The sequence below is a fragment of the Vulpes vulpes genome, chromosome 15 (genome assembly GCF_048418805.1).
Source record: "Vulpes vulpes isolate BD-2025 chromosome 15, VulVul3, whole genome shotgun sequence".
Taxonomy (NCBI): Eukaryota; Metazoa; Chordata; class Mammalia; order Carnivora; family Canidae; genus Vulpes; species Vulpes vulpes.
The window spans coordinates 1,787,511-1,807,272 of record NC_132794.1 but is presented as its reverse complement, the minus strand read 5'-3'; the positions used below and the strand labels follow the sequence as shown (position 1 = coordinate 1,807,272).

General features: G+C 49.0%; 3 protein-coding genes across 3 annotated transcripts in view; all 3 read right to left on the bottom strand.

Moving 5' to 3' along the window:
* TSPEAR (thrombospondin type laminin G domain and EAR repeats) overlaps positions 1–19,762 on the bottom strand; it is a gene marked incomplete at its 5' end in the record, with an annotated part of 222,724 nt that overhangs the window by 47,389 nt on the left and 155,573 nt on the right. The gene's annotated exons all lie outside the window — the stretch shown is intronic.
* On the bottom strand, positions 3,415–4,678 carry LOC140595584 (uncharacterized). Its single transcript, XM_072738143.1, has one exon. It carries the CDS (start codon positions 4,616–4,618, stop codon positions 3,746–3,748), a length of 873 nt encoding a protein of 290 aa, XP_072594244.1. The 5' UTR covers positions 4,619–4,678; the 3' UTR covers positions 3,415–3,745.
* Positions 11,781–12,987, bottom strand: LOC112909529 (uncharacterized). Its single transcript, XM_072738144.1, has one exon. It carries the CDS (start codon positions 12,925–12,927, stop codon positions 12,118–12,120), a length of 810 nt encoding a protein of 269 aa, XP_072594245.1. The 5' UTR covers positions 12,928–12,987; the 3' UTR covers positions 11,781–12,117.

The following is a 19,762-nucleotide window of genomic DNA, read 5'->3' as shown; positions in this document are numbered from 1 at the left end:
GAAAAAGCATCTGACAAAATTCAAAACCCTTTCATGGTGAAAACATTCAACAAATTAGGAATAGAAGAAACTATCTCAACATAATAAAATATATATGTGAAAACCCCACAGCACACAGCACACTCAATGGTTAAAGACAGCTTTTCTTCTAAGATCAAAAACAACACAGGATGCCCACTTTTGCTGCTTCTAATCACCACAGTACTGGAGGCTCTAGGAGAGTAGTTAGGCAATAATAAATAAAAGCAGTCTAAATTAGAAAGGAAAAAATGAAATCACCTCTGTTCACAGATGCTATGATCTTATATGTAGGAAATCCTAAAGACCCGTTAGTACTAGGAATGAATTGAGAAAAACGGCAGGATACAAAGTCAACACACAAAAATCAGTTGCATTTCTATACACTAATAATGAACAGCCCAAAAAGGAAATTATAAAAACAATTCCACTTACAACTGCATCCAAAAAGAATAAAATAAAGGGAATTAACCACGGAGGCAAAAGCCTGTATGATGAAAACTAAAAAACGTTGCTGACAGATGGTAAAGAAGACATGATTCACAGGGAAGACATTCCATGTTCACAGGTTGGAAGGCTCAGGATTGCTAAGACGTCAATACTACCCAAAGCAATCTACGGAGGTAATACAATCGCTATTGAAATCTCAATGATTTTTTTAACATTTTTATTTATTTATTCATGAGAGAGAGAGAGAGAGAGAGAGACAGACAGACAGACAGAGAGAGAGGCAGAGGGAGAAGCAGGCTCCATGCAGGGAGCCCAAAGCGGGACTCAATCTCGGGTCTCCAAGATCAGGCCCTGGGCTGAAGGTGGCACTAAACTGCTGAGCCACCCGGGCTGCCCTCAATGATGTTTTTTACAGAAACATTAAACCCCTCAAACTCACATGGAATCTCTGTATAGTCAGAACAATTCTGAAAAAACAAGGCCAGAGGACATACACTTCCTGATTTCAAAGGCACAAAGCTACAATAATTACCACAGGGTGGTACCGGCATAAAACGGGCGGCCATGTAAACTAATGGAATAGCACAGAGTCCAGAAATAAACCTCCACATTCAGGTCAAACCATTTTTCACAAGGGCACCACGTCCATTCAATGGAGAAAGGACAGTCTTTTCAAAAAATGGTGCCAGGAAAACAGACTATCCACATGCAAGTGAATGAAGGACCCCTACCTCACACCACACACAAAATGAACTCAAAACGTATCCATGACATAAATGGAAGACCTAAAACTATAAACTCTTGGAAGAAAACAGAAACACAGGATGAAAGCCTCACAACACTGGGTTCCACAATGATGTCCTGGATATGATAGCAAGGCACAGGCAACACGAAAAATACAAAACTTGGACTTCACGAAGTTTTAAATATTTTCACCTCAGAAGACAATACCAATGGAGAATAAAAGGTAACCCAGAGAAATGGGAGAAAACATTTGAAAATCATGTTCCGCTAAGGGATTCGTATCTAAAATGTTCAGAGAATTCCCAAAACCCAATAACAAAAAGCCAAACCATTCCATTCAGAAACAAGCAATGGACTTGAATAGACGGTTTTCCAAAGACACACAAGGTATGTGAACAATGAGTAGATGAAAAGATGTTCAACATGGCTCATCATTAGAGAAATGCGCATCAAAAGTCCAATGAGAAGCCAGTTTACACCCATTAGGATCAATATATAATATTTATGTAAATATTATCACAACGAGGAGATAGTGTATATGATATATATGCAAGAAGACGACAGCAAGTGTTGATGAGGATGTGGAGAAATTGAAGCCCTTGGGGGTTGTGAGTGGGAACGTGAACTGGCCATGGCCACTGTGGAAATCAGTACGATGGTTCTTGAAAAGATGAACAGTAGAATTACCACATGGTAAAAAAAAAAAAAAAAAAAAAAAAAAAAAAAAAAAAAAAGAATTACCACACGGTCCAGCAATTATACAGGCATTTGCTCAAGAGAACTGGAACCAGGCCTTCAAGGAGATCCCTGACAGCCGTGGTCACAGCCGCATCATTCACAAGAGCTAAAGAGTCGAGCGGCCCAAGCGTCCACCGAGGGATAAGTAGAGAAGCAAAGGCGATCCCGCCCGCGGAACCGTGTTCAGCCTTAAAGAGGAAGCGAGTCTGACTCCAATGTGGGTGAGGCTTGAGGACCCCGCGGCCGGAGACGCAGGTCAGTCACAGAGAGACAACTACGACGTGACCCCCCCTTTCTCTGAGGTGCTTCGGGGACAGAGGAGGGAGGGTGGGCGCCAGGGGTGGCGGGACGGGCGATGCTAAGTCTGTGTCCCATGTGGACGCGGCTTCATTTTCCCAAGAATGGAAGAGCCTGTCTGGGGACGGGCGGCAGGATGGTCACCCCACGTCAAGAATGTTCTTATCACCCTTGAACTGTATGCTTGAAGATGGTTAAGACAGTAGAGGTGGTGTTCCGTGCATTTGGCATCAATAAAGACAAATTTTTAAAAAGAAGAATAAGAGCTATCACACCGTGAAGAGACGCGGAGGAAACTTACACACTCGGATGGGAATGAAAAAGCCATCTCGGGGTCCCCACGTGGTCTGTGCGTCCTGCCCTAGGAGGTCCCTGGAAGGACCCAGGGTGGAGACTATGCCAGCAGGTGCCGCGGGCTGAATGGAAGGGGTGGGGCACAGAGCGACCCCGGATCGTGACGGGGTCCCCAGACCCAAACAATGGCTGCCTGTGCCTCCTCCAGCACCCAAGGCCATCTGTGAACTTGAGGGTGCCCGGAGCTCTACTGGGGTGACCCTCCTGCATGGGGCCGGAAATATTCTCCAGGGGGTGACAGCCCCAACGGCGATAAGCACCTTGTGCCTTTCCTTCCCCGCTGTGCTTGTCTGGTGCTCCTCGGGACCTGAACCTGACACGCTGGCTTCAGGGTCGTGTCAGGGCTCTGAGTTGGCCCAGGTGGGAAGGTATCCAGTCCCTGTTCCCCCATCTTGGCAGCAACAGTGCCACCCCAGCCCGCCACCTCTCCAGGGGATGAGCACAGCACTCGGGAGGATCCCAGGCCCCCAGGAGTTGTGCTGCCCGCAGCCCCAAGGCCGCTTGTCTGGGCTGCTTTGCCCAGCTGGGGTGGTGGGTGGAGATGAGCCCCGGCCCGGCGCCCCAAGCCTCGCCCCATGTGCAGGTGACCAGCTTCGGGACGCCCGGGGACGCATGTGGTGCCCAGCAGCCCTGACCATCCTACGCCAGGGCTGGAGTCCCACCCCACAGCCCTGCCCAGAGCAGTTGGGCCCTGGCCCTTGGGGACCTCTCATCCCTCCTCCCAGAGATGTTCAGGCAGGAATAGACCACTGTGGGGTCCAAACCCCGGCACCCCACCCCCGTGAGAGTCAGATGAAAGGAAGCAGGTCAGCGGGTGAAGTGAGTTTATTGGAGCCTGGGGAGGTGCCAACAGGTTGGAGGGTGAGGCCAGGTGACCAGAACCGAGCTGAGAAACTGGGAGGGAAGGCAGGTGACACAGGGCAGGTGGAGGTGCGTCCCAGGAGCAGGAGCCCCGGAGAGCCGCAGGGTCAGCGTTCTTGGGAGGGAGGAGGTGAAGTCAGGTCAGCAGAGTGGACACCTGGGGGGACCCCGTCGTGGGTGGGGGCAGCCACCTAGCACAGTTGAGACTGGGCTGAGGGGTACCCGGGAGGCCAACCATCCCTGGGTGGGGCCTAAGCCCAGCGCCCCAGGGTCATGTGTCCCATCAGCGGGAGCACACGGGACGGCACAGTAGGGACACGCTGGAGGTCTGGGGGCGGCAGCTGGGCTGGCATAGGGAGGGGGATGAACAGCAGGCGGGCCTGCACACGGGTCGGCAGAGGAGGGACAGGCAGGAAGAGGGTCTGCAGGGGCTGGGCTGGCAGCAGGGGGAGGCCTGGCAGCACACGGGTTTGCAGCAGACAGGGGTGCAGCACAAGGGCTTGCAGCAGACAGTGGTGCAGCAGATAGGCTTGCAGCAGACAGGGATGCAGCAGACGGGCTTGCAGCAGACGGGGGTGCAGCAGACGGGCTTGCAGCAGACAGACACACAGCTGTCTTCCTGGCAGGGGGAGGAGCTGCAGCAGGAGGGCTGGCAGCTAGACTGCTGGCAGCAGGGGGACGCTGAGCAAGGGGATGCCTCACAGCAGACGGGCTTGCAGCAGACAGGGGTGCAGCACACGGGCTTGCAGCAGACAGGGGTGCAGCACGCAGGTTTGCAGCAGGAGGGGGTGCAGGGGCTGAGCCTGCAGCAGGGGGAGGCCTCACAGCAGAGGGGCTTGCAGCAGACGGGGGTGCAGCACACAGGCTTACAGCAGACAGACACACAGCAGCCCTCCTGGCAGGGGGAGCAGCTGCCACAAGAGTGCTGGCTCGAGCCGGGGCAGGCTGGTGGGCAGGGGCTGGACCGGCAGCTCGCAGGGGTACAGAGGAGGGTCAGGCAGGAGGTCGAGGCACAGCAGGGGGGCTCGCAGTAGCTCTCGGGACAGTCGTCCACCTGCCAGGAGGGGTCGAGGCAGGAGTCACCGGAGCCGGGCAGGCAGACGCGGCCGCCGTAGCTCAGGTCGCTGGAGCAGACGGACAGGGTGGAGGCGGCCATGGTGTGGGTGCTGGGGTGGGGTGTGGGTGCGGGTGAGTGTGTGGGTGCGGGTACGGGTGTGAGTGTGGGAGGTGCTGGGCCGGCGGCTTTTATACGGCCCGGGCGCGTGCTGTCCAGTGTCAGGCGCCCGAGACTTCCCCTTCCTCGTTGGTGTTTTGCCCGAGTCCTGCGAGTGCTTATTATTCTGCTGTATTTACACAAAGGACTTTGCTGCCCGTATAATGCCCTTCGGGGCTGCGGACCGCAAGGATGTCCGTCAGGGAGCAAACAGCTGGGGGCACCGCGGACCCCAGAGGTATGGGCCGTGCAGCCGCCGAGGCCGCCCTCTGGGTGACGGATAGTTGCCCGCGGGCCCCGAGAGCCACAGCCTCCGTGTGGGCCAAGGGGTGCTCGTGAGCTCTGGGGCGCTCCCTGCACCCACGGAGGGCGCCCGGTGGCCAAGGCGGTGGGGGGCGGATGAGGGGCTCGCAGGTGGGATGTGGAGGCCACGAGGGGAGTGCACGATGTCGTCCAAATCCAACCTTCATCAGGAGATTTCCAGAAAGATCCACCACGGGGAACAATTCTCCCAACAGAGGGAAATGGGGTCTTCAGATGGGGACCGCTGAGCAGACGTGGGATGAGGTGCAGGGAACGTGCGGGTCGAGGCCCGCTGCTGAATCCCAACATCCCAGAACCCCAAGCACCCCAGGTGCTTCCAGAGAGATTGGCACCGCACGGCAACCCGGCGACCGGGGGAGGTGAGTTCAATTCTGGGTCCCCGGAGCCATCCTGGGTCCGGAAGGTAAAGCCCTTGGGACACTACAGCTGTTCTGGAAACTGCCTTGGGTGCACTGCCCCGGAAAGCATCTCGGGACCACCAGGTCTGGTAAAACTCAACCAACAAAAACGAAGAGAAGTAGAATATAAAAGATAATCAAGAGAAAAAAAAAAATCTGCCAAAAGCTTGCAGTCCCCAGCTTCTTCAGGGAGAGGAATTTTGCCCGCGTGACCTCCCCGAGCCGAGCACGTGCTCCCGTCTGCCCTCCTCCCCCCACAGGGGCGGCGCTGGCAGGTGCGCCGCGCTGAGACCTGGTGGACGCCCAAGGCCACCACGTGCCATGCTGAGGTCCCCTTGAGTCCCCGTCCCTCCACCCCAGCCCCCATTCGCGGCGCAGGGCAGTTCCCGCGCCTCTGCATCCTTGCAGGCCTGGATGTGCCAGGTTTTTATAATTATTACATATTAGCCATTGGTGTGCGCTGGCATGTTACCGGATTTAGTTTTCGATGCCCTGATGGCCATTGCTGAGCCGAGATTCCTTACCACGCTGACTTGCCACGATGTGTCCCCAGGGGCTGTGTGACACTGCAGTCCCCCGGCGCTGTTCGAGCGCCCCACTCCCCGCGTCCCCGCCAGCGCCCGGCGTGGTCAGCCTTGTCCCCGGTGGCCCTTCTGAGAGGCCTCTAGGGTGTCTCGCTGGGTCTTCAGTTTGCATCTCCCTGATGAGTAATGGTGTTGGGCCTTTTTCACGTGCGTATTTGCCATCTCGGGCGTCTTTTGGGCGTTTCTTCAAAGTTCAGGCCTCTTCTTTTTTTAGGTTTCCTTGACATTGTATTTTGAGAGCTCTTTCCGCATTTTGGAATATGAGTACAGTTGACCCTCGAATAATGTGGGAGTGTAGGGTGCCAACCGCCTCGTGCTCTGACTGCCCAGAAACCTGACTGCTCACAGCGTCCTGTGGACCCGGAGCCCTACTGACAACACAGAGTCCATGGACACATCGACTCGTGAGCCAGAGAAGAAAATGTTCGTACAAAAGTCAACAGGAAGAGAAAACACATGCACGGAAGGACGTGTATTTCCTGGGAACACCGCGTCTGAGTGGGCACCAACCGTCCACACCCGTGTTGCTCAAGGGTCAGCTGTGCTTTGCTCAGATGTGACTTGCAAATATTTTCTGCAACTCCGTGGCTTCTCTCTCCACGCTCTTCACAGCGTGGTTTCAAGAGCAAAATGGTTTAATATTGGTAAAGACCAACTTATCAATTTTCTTCTTTTTCGGATCACGCTTTTGGTTCTTAAGCCTAAGAACTCTGCTCAACACAGAGATTTCAGCAGGATTCCCTCTAGTGTTTTCTTCCAAATGCTTAACATGTTTACATTTTACATTTAGGTCTATGATCCATTTTTATTGGATCTTTATACTACGTGTGAGGTATGGGTCAAGTCTCCTTTTTCTGTTTTTGTTTTTGTTTTTGCGTTTGGGTGGTCCAATTCTTCCCAGTACACTTCTTTCTTTAACTTGACTTTGCAATTCTGTCAAAAATCAGCTGACTGTATTCATGGGGATCTGTGTGTCTATTCTGTTTCATTAGTCTACGTGATTATATCCCTTTGCAAACATCACGTCGTCTTGATTACTGTAACTTTATAGGAAATCTTGAAGTCAAGTGGTGATGTCTTCCAACTTTGTTCTTCATTTTCAAATCATGTGGATACTTGAGCTCCTTTGCCTTTCCAAATAATTTTAGAGTTAGCTTGCTCATATGGACGGGAAGCTCCTACCGGGATGTGCATCGGGATTGCCTTGACCCTATTATAGACCAGGCTGGAGGTCACTGACACCATAACAATATTCCAGCCTGTGAACATGGTCTAGCTCTCCATTGACTCACATCTTGTTTAGTTTCTCTCATCAGTATTTTGATAGTCCTCATTATGTCCATATTCATGAGATGTATACCTAAGTTTTCATTATTTATTCTATTGCAAATCACACCTCTAAACAAAAATTTTCAATTCCAATTACTTGTTGCTACTATATAGAAATGCAATTAATTTTAATTATTTTAAACTTGCACACTTCAACCTTGCTAAACTCTCTGATAGTTCTAGGAGATTTGTGTGGATTCTTGGGGATTTTCCATGTGGACAGTCATATCCTCTGTGAATAGAGAGCATTGTATTTTTTTTTTACGATTGTATTTATATATTCATGAGAGACAGAGAGACAGAGGAAGAGGCAGAGACAGAGGCAGAAGGAGAATCAGGCTCCATGCAGGGAGCCTAATGTGGGACTCGATCCTGGGAACCCAGGATCATGCCTTGGGCTGAAGGCAGGTGCTACACTGGTGGCCGCCCACGGATCCCTGAGACCATCGTATTTGGTAATTTCTGACGTGTATGCCTTTTATTTATTTTTCTTGCTTATTGCATGGATAGGACTTCCTTATGGTGTTGAGTAGGAGCAGTGAGAGAGGACGTCTGTATCCTCTTCCTCATCTTTAGAGGAAAGCTCTCAGTCTTTTACAGCTAGGGATGGTGTTGGCTGTAAGTTTTCTTTTTTTCTTTCTTTCTTTCTTTCTTTCTTTTTTTCTTTCTTCTTCTTCTTTTTTTTTTTTTTTTTTTTTTTTGGCTGTAAGTTTTCAACAGATGCCTTATATCAGGTTCACAGATTTTTCCCAATTATTCCTTGTTCACTTTAATCTTTTTTTTAAAAAGATTAAACAAGGTGGACTGTCCCTCATTCATTCTATGAGGTTTACATTCCCCTGATAACAAAGCCAGTCAAAGACATGATAAGAACAGAAATCCACAAACCAATAACCCTCATGAACAATGATGCAAAAGACCTCAACAAGATACTAGCAAAGTGTATCAGTAGCATAGTCAAAGGATTATATGCCACAACCAAAAAGTTGTATCTACTTCTGGAATTCAAGGACGGTTCACATATGAATCAGTCAATAGAAAACCCCACATTCCCAGAGTAAAGAAGAAAGTACACCATCCTCTCAACTGATACAGAAAAAGCATCTGACAAAATTCAAAACTCTTTCATGGTGAAAACATTCAACAAATTAGGAATAGAAGGAACTATCTCAACATAATAAAATATATATGTGAAAACCCCACAGCACACAGGACACTCAATGGTTAAAGACAGCTTTTCTTCTAAGATCAAAAACAACACAGGATACCCACTTTTGCTGCTTCTAATCACCACAGTACTGGAGGCTCTAGGAGAGTAGTTAGGCAATAATAAATAAAAGCAGTCTAAATTAGAAAGGAAAAAATGAAATCACCTCTGTTCACAGATGCTATGATCTTATATGTAGGAAATCCTAAAGACCTGTTAGTACTAAGAATGAATTCAGAAAAACGGCAGGATACAAAGTCAACACACAAAAATCAGTTGCATTTCTATGCACTAATAATGAACAGCCCAAAAAGGAAATTATAAAAACAATTCCACTTACAACTGCATCCAAAAAGAATAAAATAAAGGGAATTAACCATGGAGGCAAAAGCCTGTATGATGAAAACTAAAAAACGTTGCTGACAGATGGTAAAGAAGACATGATTCACAGGGAAGACATTCCATGTTCACAGGTTGGAAGGCTCAGGATTGCTAAGACATCAATACTACCCAAAGCAATCTATGAAGGTAATACAATCGCTATTGAAATCTCAATGATTTTTTTAAAGATTTTTATTTATTTATTCATGAGAGAGAGAGAGAGAGAGAGAGAGAGAGAGAAGCAGAGGGAGAAGCAGGCTCCATGCAGGGAGCCAGAAGCTAGACTCAATCCTGGGTCTCCAGGATCAGGCCCTGGGCTGAAGGTGGTGCTAAACTGCTGAGCCACCCGGGCTGCCCTCAATGATGTTTTTTACAGAAACATTAAACCCCTCAAACTCACATGGAATCTCTGTATAGTCAGAACAATTCTGCAAAAAGAAGGCCAGAGGACATACACTTCCTGGTTTCAAAGGCACAAAGCTACAATAATTACCACAGGGTGGTACCGGCATAAAACGGGCGGCCATGTAAACTAATGGAATAGCACAGAGTCCAGAAATAAACCTCCACATTCAGGTCAAACCTTTTTTCACAAGGGCACCACGTCCATTCAATGGAGAAAGGACAGTCTTTTCAAAAAATGGTGCCAGGAAAACAGACTATCCACATGCAAGCGAATGAAGGACCCCTACCTCACACCACACACAAAATGAACTCAAAACGTATCCATGACATAAATGGAAGACCTAAAACTATAAACTCTTGGAAGAAAACAGAAACACAGGATGAAAGCCTCACAACACTGGGTTCCACAATGATGTCCTGGATATGATAGCAAGGCACAGGCAACACGAAAAATACAAAACTTGGACTTCACGAAGTTTTAAATATTTTCACCTCAGAAGACAATACCAATGGAGAATAAAAGGTAACCCAGAGAAATGGGAGAAAACATTTGAAAATCACGTTCTGATAAGGGATTCATATCTAAAATGTTCAGAGAATTCCCAAAACCCAATAACAAAAACCCAAACCACCCCATTCAGAAATAAGCAATGGACTTGAATAGACGGTTTTCCAAAGACACACAAAGTATGTGACCAATGAGTAGATGAAAAGATGTTCAACATGGCTCATCATTAGAGAAATGCACATCAAAAGTCCAATGAGAAGCCAGTTTACACCCATTAGGATCAATATATAATGTTTATGTAAATATTATCACAACGAGGAGATAGTGTATATGATATATATGCAAGAAGAAGACAGCAAGTGTTGATGAGGATGTGGAGAAATTGAAGCCCTTGGGGGTTGTGAGTGGGAACGTGAACTGGCCATGGCCACTGTGGAAATCAGTACGATGGTTCTTGAAACGATGAACAGTAGAATTACCACACGGTCCAGCACTTATATGGGCATATGCTCAAGAGAACTGGAAGCAGGCCTTCAAGGCGATCCCTGACAGCCGTGGTCACAGCCGCATCATTCACAAGAGCTAAAGAGTCAAGCGGCCCAAGCGTCCACCGACGCATGAGTAGAGAAGCAAACGCGGTCCCGCCCGTGGAACCGTGTTCAGAGTTAAAGAGGAAGCGAGTCTGACTCCAATGTGGGTGAGGCTTGAGGACCCCGCGGCCGGAGACGCAGGTCAGTCACAGAGAGACAACTACGACGTGACCCCCCCTTTCCCTGAGGTGCTTCGGGGACAGAGGAGGGAGGGTGGGCGCCAGGGGCAGCGGGATGGGCAGAGGCGAGTCTATGTCCCATGGGGACATGGCTTCATTTTCCCAAGAATGGCAGAGTCTGGGGACGGGCAGCAGGATGGTCCCCCCACGTCAAGAATGTGCTTATCACCCCTGAACTGTGTGCTTGAAGATGGTTAAGACAGTAGACGTGGTGTTACGTGCATTTGGCATCAATAAAGACACATTTTAAAAAAGAAGAATATGAGCGATCACACTGTGAAGAGACGTAGAGGAAATTTACACACTCGGGTGGGAATGAAAAAGCCATCCACGGAGGCCCCACGTGGTCTGTGCGTCCTGCCCTAGGAGGTCCCTGGAAGGACCCAGGGTGGAGACACTACGGCAACAGGTGCCGCGGGTTGCACGGGAAGGGCGGGGGGGGGGGTGGGCACAGAGCGACCCCGGACCGTGACGGGGACCCCAGACCCAAATACTGGCTGCCTGTGCCTCCTCCAGCGCCCAAGGCCATCTGTGAACTTGAGGGTGCCCGGAGCTCCGCTGGGGTGACCCTCCTGCATGGGGCCGGAAATATTCTCCAGGGGGTGACAGCCCCAACGGCGATAAGCACCTTGTGCCTTTCCTTCCCCGCTGTGCTTGTCTGGTGCTCCTCGGGACCTGAACCTGACACGCTGGCTTCAGGGTCTTGTCAGGGCTCTGAGTTGGCCCAGGTGGGAAGGTATCCAGTCCCTATTACCCCACCTTGGCAGCAACAGTGCCACCCCAGCCCGCCACCTCTCCAGGGGATAAGCACAGCACTCGGGAGGACCCCAGGGGGATCCCAGGAGGCCCCCAGGCCCCTAGGGGCTGTGCTGCCCGCAGCCCCAAGGCCGGCTTATCTGGGCCGCTTTGCCCAGCTGGGGTGGTGGGTGGAGATAGGCCCGGGGCTGAGCCGCCCAGGCCATGCCCCGTGTGCAGGTGTCCAGCCTCGGGAGCCCCGGGGATGCATGTGGGGCCCTGCAGCGCTGACCATCCTGCACCCGGGCATGAGTCCCACCCCACAGCCATGCCCAGAGTAGCTGGCCCTGGCCCTTGGGGACCTCTCATCCCTCCTCCCAAAAATGTTCACGCTGGAAGGGACCACTGTTGGGTCCAAACCCCGGGACCCTGCCCCTGTGAGAGTCATTTGAAAGGAAACAGGTCAGCAGGTGAAGTGAGTTTATTGGGGTTTGGAGAGGTGCCAACAGGTCGGAGGGTGAGGCCTGGTGACCCGAGTCGAGCTGAGGAACTGGGAGGGAAGGTAGGTGACCCAGGGCAGGTGGAAGTGCGTCCTGGGAGCAGGAGCCCCGGAGAGCCGCAGGGTCAGCGTTCTTAGGATGGAAGAGGTGAAGTCAGCTCAGGAGAGTGGACACCCAGGGGGACCCCATCCTGGGTGGGGGCAGCTACCTAGCACAGGTGAGGGCTGGGCTGAGGGGTGTCCGGGAGGCCCACCATCCCTGGGTTGGGGCCTGAGCCCAGTGCCCCAGGGTCACGTGCCCCATTAGCGGGAGCACACGGGGCGGCACAGCAGGGACATGCTGGAGGCCTGGCGGCAGCAGCTGGGCTGACAAGGGGAAGAGGATGAGCAGCAGGCGGGTCTGCACACGGGGCGGCAGAGGAGGGACATGCAGGAAGAGGGTCTGCAGGGGCTGGGCTGGCAGCAGGGGGAGTTCTGGCAGCAGACGGGCTTGCAGCAGACAGGGGTGCAGCACACGGGCTTGCAGCAGACAGGGGTACAGCAGACAGGCTTGCAGCAGACAGGGGTGCAGCAGACAGGCTTGCAGCAGACAGGGGTGCAGCAGATGGGCTTGCAGCAGACGGGGGTGCAGCACATGGGCTTGCAGCAGACAGACACACAGCTGTCTTCCTGGCAGGGGGAGGAGCTGCAGCAGGAGGGCTGGCAGCTAGACTGCTGGCCGCAGGGGGAGGCTGAGCAAGGGGATGCCTCACAGCAGACGGGCTTGCAGCAGACAGGGGTACAGCACACGGGCTTGCAGCAGACGGGGGTGCAGCACATGGGCTTGCAGCAGACAGACACACAGCAGCCCTCCTGGCAGGGGGAGCAGCTGCAGCACGAGGGCTGGCAGGAGCCGGGGCAGGCTGATGGGCAGGAGCTGGACCCGCAGCTCGCAGGGGTGCAGAGGAGGGTCAGGCAGGAGGCCGGGGCACAGCAGGGGGGCTCGCAGTAGCTCTCGGGACAGTCGTCTACCTGCCAGGAGGAGTCGGGGCAGGAGTCACCGGAGCCGGGCAGGCAGACGCGGCTGTCGTAGCTCAGGTCGCTGGAGCAGACGGACAGGGTGGAGGCGGCCATGGTGTGGGTGCTGGAGCGGGGTGTGGGTGCGGGTGAGTGTGTGGGTGCGGGTGCAGGTGTGAGTGTGTGAGGTGCTGGGCTGTTGGCTTTTATAGCCCTCCTGGTGCATGTGTTGTCCCAACAACAGGCTTAGTGAAGCCTCCCCTTCCTTATTGTTCAGCGTGTTTATTCCCACGGGCTGGTCACCGTCTGCCCCTGGTTTGTGGGGCTCCTGACCTGCATTTGTCCTCAGACCGTGGAAATGCCTTGATGCTTTTGTGGAGACCATAGCAATAGGTGATTTTCTTAAAGTGACAGCTTGTGCTCCCTCCCACGGTGGGGGGCCGGGGCGCCGTTCTCCTCCAAGGGAAGGGCTGAGGCTGGAGCAATCCTGGAACGTGGGCTTTGAGCGGGAGTGAGATGTTTAGCTCTGGACAGTTCTGATGAGGCTCAAGTGGCCTGGCCATGGGGTTTGTGGGCTGATGCTGCTGGTTGTAGTGGGTGTTGATGGGGCATGGGTCTCCCAGGACAGAGCCCTAGGGCAGGTGTGAGAAAAGCGTCCTGGGGGCAGAGACTGGAGCATAGACAGGGCCAAGGACCCGGATGCAGGTTAGCACAGTAGGAATAACCATGATGGGCAATGCATTTGCTTCATTGCTTCCTGCCCAGATGCTTGGTTCCATGCCTGAGATGTAGTGAGTATGCAACACCTGCACGGCCCCCAAGCCCTCACGGACACTTGGCCGCCATCCTCTGCCGAGCCCCTGAAGCGGCGAGGGCAGGGCCTTGGTGATGCTTTGAGCTGCAGGGCTCCATCAAGACTCGTGTGGACAGTGGGCGTCAGGGTTTAAAGCCTCATCAGCTCTGATGGGTGGGACTGGGGGCTGCCCTGGGGGCGGCAGGGCAGTCAATCCTCAGTGGAGAAATGGTATCATCTCAAAGAAATAATGACTTAAAACTTTCCAAATCTATTGAAAAACTTTAATCTACACATCCAGGAACTCAATGCACTGCTAATGGGGCAGGCGCAAAACACCCACAAACGGACCCATCGCGGTGAGGGTGCTGACAGTCGAAGGCAGGAGAAAAGCATCGAGTCACCCACGAGGGCACACCGTGAGTTCCACAGCCAAGTTCTCATCACGGACGGGGGATGAGGTCATCAAAGTGCTCAAGAGAAAAGACGTGTCAATCAGGAATCGTCTGTCCAACAAGGCTAGTTTTACAAATGAGTCAGAATACATTCCCAGGGAAATAAAAACGGAGGGAATTTGATGTTGGCAGGGCCCCCATAGAAGATGCAGTGAGGGGAGTCCCTCAGGTTGAAGGGGAGCAACCCCAGCTGGGAATTCTGATCCCCAGGGGGACAGGAAGCACACCAGTGAAGGTGGTCACGTGATTACAACGGACGGTGCAGATGTGTGCTTTTCTCCCTCACTGAGTCTTAGACGGTTTGCTAAGTTGGAAAGCAGCTGCCTACACAGAATTGCACGTACCCCTTTGCTGGGCCTGTGTGTGATGTGATGTATTTGACAACATGGGACCAACGAGGCAGGTGGGAGCAAAGCCGCATCCAGCGGAGGAAATGACCCCGGATGGCAACTCAGATGCACAGGAAAACGTGAAAAGAACTAGAAACGATAAAAGGCTGTAAATAGAATACTCACTTTCCAGTCTTCTCTCAGCTTCTTAGAAGTCATAAAAGCATCTTAGGTAATAATTATGACAATATATTGAGTGTTTTTCAACATTGACAGATGGAGTATATGTAAGAGCAAGACCACAAAGAGATAGGAAGGGATGGGGGTCTGTAGAAACAGCGTGTTTTTATGCCACTGGAATTGACTTAGTGTAAACAGGAAGCTGATTCTACTAAGTTAAAATAAATATATGGAAGCCCTAGAGCAAAACTAGGAAAAAAACTAAAAAAGAAAAAAGAAAAACCATTAAAGATACAAAATGCTGAATGAGAAAATATTCACTAAGTGCAAAAGAGTGTGTCAAAGGAGAGAGAGAGGAGCCCACACGAGAAGACACGGGACAGAGAAAGCGGAACAGCAAAGCAGCAGGCAAGATGCAGCTGCAGCCAACTCGCGCCACTGGTGGAGAGCGTGTTACGGACAATCGCCACGCAGGCTGGGTTAGCCCAGAGCTCCCAGCGTTAGAACTAGAGTTAGGTTCCTGTGGGCCCCTGGTCCCATCTTCAACCGATCAATACAGAGCCTTGCATGTGTGTCTAGGAGAATCTCAGCGTCTTCCTTCACTGTAATGCTTGTGACAGCAGGTGTGTGGGTTTTTCCCACTGACCAGCCCTCTGATGCCCTCTGGGTGTCCCACGACTCAGTTCCAATCCAACCCTAACCTAGTGCAGGCAGATTCCCAGGTTAAGGACTCAGGCCTGCAAGACTGGCTCCACTTCAAATGCCAGCAGTAGACACCCTGTCACCCACAAATTCCATCTGACTCAGCTACAAATCAGAGGTTCCCATGACCTCCTCCTCGGGTTCAACCCTCTGCTAGGGCACCTCACAGAACCCAGGAAAAGAGCTGACTTCCTATTGGTGACCTTATTGCAAATGATATTTTGCAGACAGACAGCCACGTGGAGGGATACACAGGGCGAGGGCTGCGTGGGTCCTGGGTGAAGGAGCTTCTCTCCCTGCAGAACTGGGGTGCGCCACCCTCCTGGCACGTGGACATGTTCATCAAACTGGAAGCTCTCAGAATTCCATACATTTGGATTTTTAGGGAAGCTTCACTGTGTAGGCATGGTTGATTATTAATTCAATTTCTAGCCCCTCTCCCCTTTCTTGAGGACAGGGATGGGGCTGAAAGCACCAGGCTTCTAATCAGAGCTTGGTCTTTCTGGTGAGTAGCCCCCATCCTGAAGCCAACTAAGAATTACCTCATTATAACAAATTCATTCCTATCACCCAAGAAATTCCAAGGGATTTAGGAGTGCAGTGTTAGAAACTGTGGTCAGAGACCAAACTTTAGTGAAAACCAAGGACAGAGACATATATATATTTTACCATATATATATAATATGTCAAAATACATTATTATTTCACAGTGAATACTTAATATTCATTGCTGACTCTTTAACACTGAAGTCCCTTCCAACAGCAACATAACACACCTGAACGAAGCTTATCTATCACATGAATTTTCTCTGTGAGGCACATCACAGCCTTCCTGATTTATGAGGCCATTTCAAACAGTGACATCACCAAAGAGAAGCACAAGAACATGGAAAGTGTGGCACTAAATAGACATCACAGGACACTTGTTTGCAGCATTAACTGAAATAAGACGTGGAGCGTCTTGTTTGACCTCAGCTGGGAACACGCATGTGGGGACACCCAATGTTTTGCTGTTCTGTGCATGTCCACAAATGAATGTGAAGCCACCGTGAGTACTGACTTTGAGGCTACAAATCAATTTTAGTGAGTAGGTGAACTTGTAAATGCAATATTCATGAATAATGAGGATCAACTATACATCAATAATAACATCAATTATGAATTAATACAATCAAAGGGAAGATTGTTCTACTGAATAAAATTGATTCAACTATACACTCACTATAGGAAATGCACTTTTATAGTAGAAGATACAGCTAGATTGAAAGTAAAATTATAGAAAAAGATATACCATGGAAACAGCAACCACAAGAAGATATTAATATTTTACTAACATCAGATAAAGTAGACTTTAAAAAAATTGCTACTGGAGACAGAGTGACATTTTATAGTGATAAAAAGTCAATCCATGAGGAATATATAATAATTATAAACATACACGCAAATAATAACAGCACCAAAATACACAATCAAAAGCTAACAGACATACAGGAAAAAACAGAATAATATTCATTGAAGACCTCAATATCCCAATTTCAACAATGGACAGAACAACCTGAAAGAAGATCAATAAGGTCACAAAGAACAGCGCTGCCAACCAGCAAGACCTAATGGACATCTGTCAGACACCTCCGCCACCAACAGCAGAGTATAGCCTCTTCAGAAATGCACACAGTATCCTCAGAATGGAACATAGGCTAGGCCATAAAACAAACCCCAATATGTTAAAATGGATAGAAATAACACAAACTGTGTTTTCTGGCCACAATGGAGTGATATTAGAAATTAGTAACAGAGGGCTCCTGGGTGGCTCAGTGGCTGAGTATCTGCCTTCAACTCAGGTTTTGATCCTGGGGTCGTGGGATCGAGTCCCTCATCTGGCTCCCCACAGGGAGTCCGCTTCTCCCTCTGCCTGTGCCTCTGCCATTCTTTGTGTCTCTCATGAATAAATAAATAATATCTTAAAAAAAGAAATTAGTACCAGAAAAAAATTGGAGGGATTCATAAACATGTGGAAATTAAACAACACACTCCTAAATAACCAAAAGATCAAAGCAGAATCAAAAAGAAAACCATACAATACTTCTAAATGAATGAAAGTGAAAAACAAAATACTATAATTTATGGAATGCAGCTATAACACTTCTTAGAGATTTACAGCTGTAAGCACCTATACTAAGAAAGAAGAAAGGCCTCAAATCAATTACCTAAACTTTCACTTTAAGGCACTGCAGACCAGTAGAAGGAAGGAAATAATAAAGATTAGGGCATAAATAAGTGAGATAGAGACTAGAAAAGTGAGAAAATCAATAAAATTGGCTCTTTGAAAAGATAAATAAAATTGACAACATTTTAGCTACATTGATCATGAAAAAGAGAGGTGGAGAAGACTCAGATAATGAGAATCACAAATGAAAGAGGGGACACTGCTATCAGCCTTACAGAAATAAAAAGGATTACAGAGAAATGCTATGAACAACTATATGCCAATAAAGTATATAAATTAGATTAAATGGATACTTGAGAACAAGATAACTGCAAAAGTAGTTACTCTGAGAGCTCTAGAGAATCAGTTTTGTTTTTTTAAAGATATATATATTTTAAAGATTTTTATTTGTGTATAAATGTGAGACACAGAGAAAGAGGCAGAGACACAGGCAGAGGGAGAAGCAGGCTCCCTGCGGGGAGCCCAATGCAGGACTTGAACCCAGATCCCAGGATCATGACCTGAGGCAATGGCAGATGCTCAACCACCGAGCCACCCAGGTGCCCCAAGTTTTGTTTTGTTAAAGAAAATCTAAATCCATGGGAAAACATCCCAATTCAAGGATGAGAAGACCTGACACTATGCAGATGGCAGTTATCTCCCATTTACACACTTATGCAATCCTTATCAGAATCCAAGTTGACTTCTTAGTACAAATTGAAAGTTGTTGTTAAAATTCATATGGAATGCAGAATAAGCCAGAGCAGAATAAGCCCAAACAACCTTGAATAAGAACAAATTTGGGGGCCCCTGGGTGGCTCAGTTGATTAAGCATCTGCCTTCAGCTCAGGTCATGATCCCAGGATCCTGGAATGAAGCCCTGCATCAGGGTCCTTGCTCAGTGGAGCCTGCTTCTCCCTCTGCCTCTCTCCTTCCCCCTTTCCCCCTGCCTGTGTGCACGTGCTTTCTCTCTCTCTCTCTCTCCCTCCCTCTCTCTCTCTCCTTTCCTCTCTCTCTCCCAAATAAATAAATAAAATCTTTTAAAAATTGGAAGACACACATTTCCCAATTTCAAAATTTACTACAAAGCTATACTTATTAAGACAGTATGGTACTGGCATAAGGATAGACAATAAATTGGTATTTATTGATTCATCAATGGAATACAATTGAGAGTCCAAAAGTAAATCCATATATCTATGGTCAATTGACTTCAATAGGGAAAGTATGGTCTCTTCAACAAATAGTGGTGGGACTGCTGGACATCTGTGTGCAAAAGAAGGGAGTGGGCCACTACCTCTCACCGAAATTAATTACAAAAATTAACTCACAAACTCACATGGACCAAAGACTAAAATAAAAGCACTAAAGCTATAAAACTATTAGAAGTAAACATTGGGGTAGGTTTTCTTGACCTCAGATTTGGCAGTGGATTCTAAGATATGACGTTAAAAGTATAAGCAAGAAAAGAAAAAAAAAGATAAATCTGGCTTCATCAAAATTAAAAGGTTTTGTGCTTCAAAGAACACTACAAAGGTGAAAAGACAACCTACAAAAGAGGAGAAAATATTTGCAAGTCATATATGATATGGGGCTTCAATTTAAAATACATAGAAAATTCATCACTCCACAAGAAAAAATTCAGTTAAAATTAGGCAATGGACTTGGATATGTATTTCTCCAAAAAGATGGACAAACAGCCAACACACACATGAAAAAACATAAAACATTATTATTCATCACAGAATGAAAATCAGGACCCCATGAGATGCCACTTGCTGCCCATGAAGATGGCTAGATTAAAAAAATAAGATCATAAGAAGTGTTGACAAGGATGTGGAGAAATTGTAAGATAGTGCAGCTACCTCGGAAAACAGTCTGGCAAGTCCTAAAAAGTTAATCATAGAGGGATGCCTGGGTGGCTCAGTTGGTTAAGCATCTGACTCTTGGTTTCAGCTCAGGTCATGGTCTCAGGGTTGTGAGATCAACCCCCATGTTGAGCTCCAGGCTGAGCTCAGAGCCCACTTAATATTCTCTCTCTCCCTTTCCCTTTGCACCCCCCCCCCTTAAAAATGTAATCATAGAGTCGCCATATGACCCAGCAAGTCCACACCTAACTATATACCCAAGAGAATTAAAAATATATGTCCATACGAAACCATGTATGTAAGGTTTATAGGAGCACTATTCACGTGGCCAAAGGGTAGAAACAGCCCAAATGTCCATCCACTGATGAATGGATAAACAAATAGTCATATGTCCATGCAGTTGAAAATGATTTAGCCAA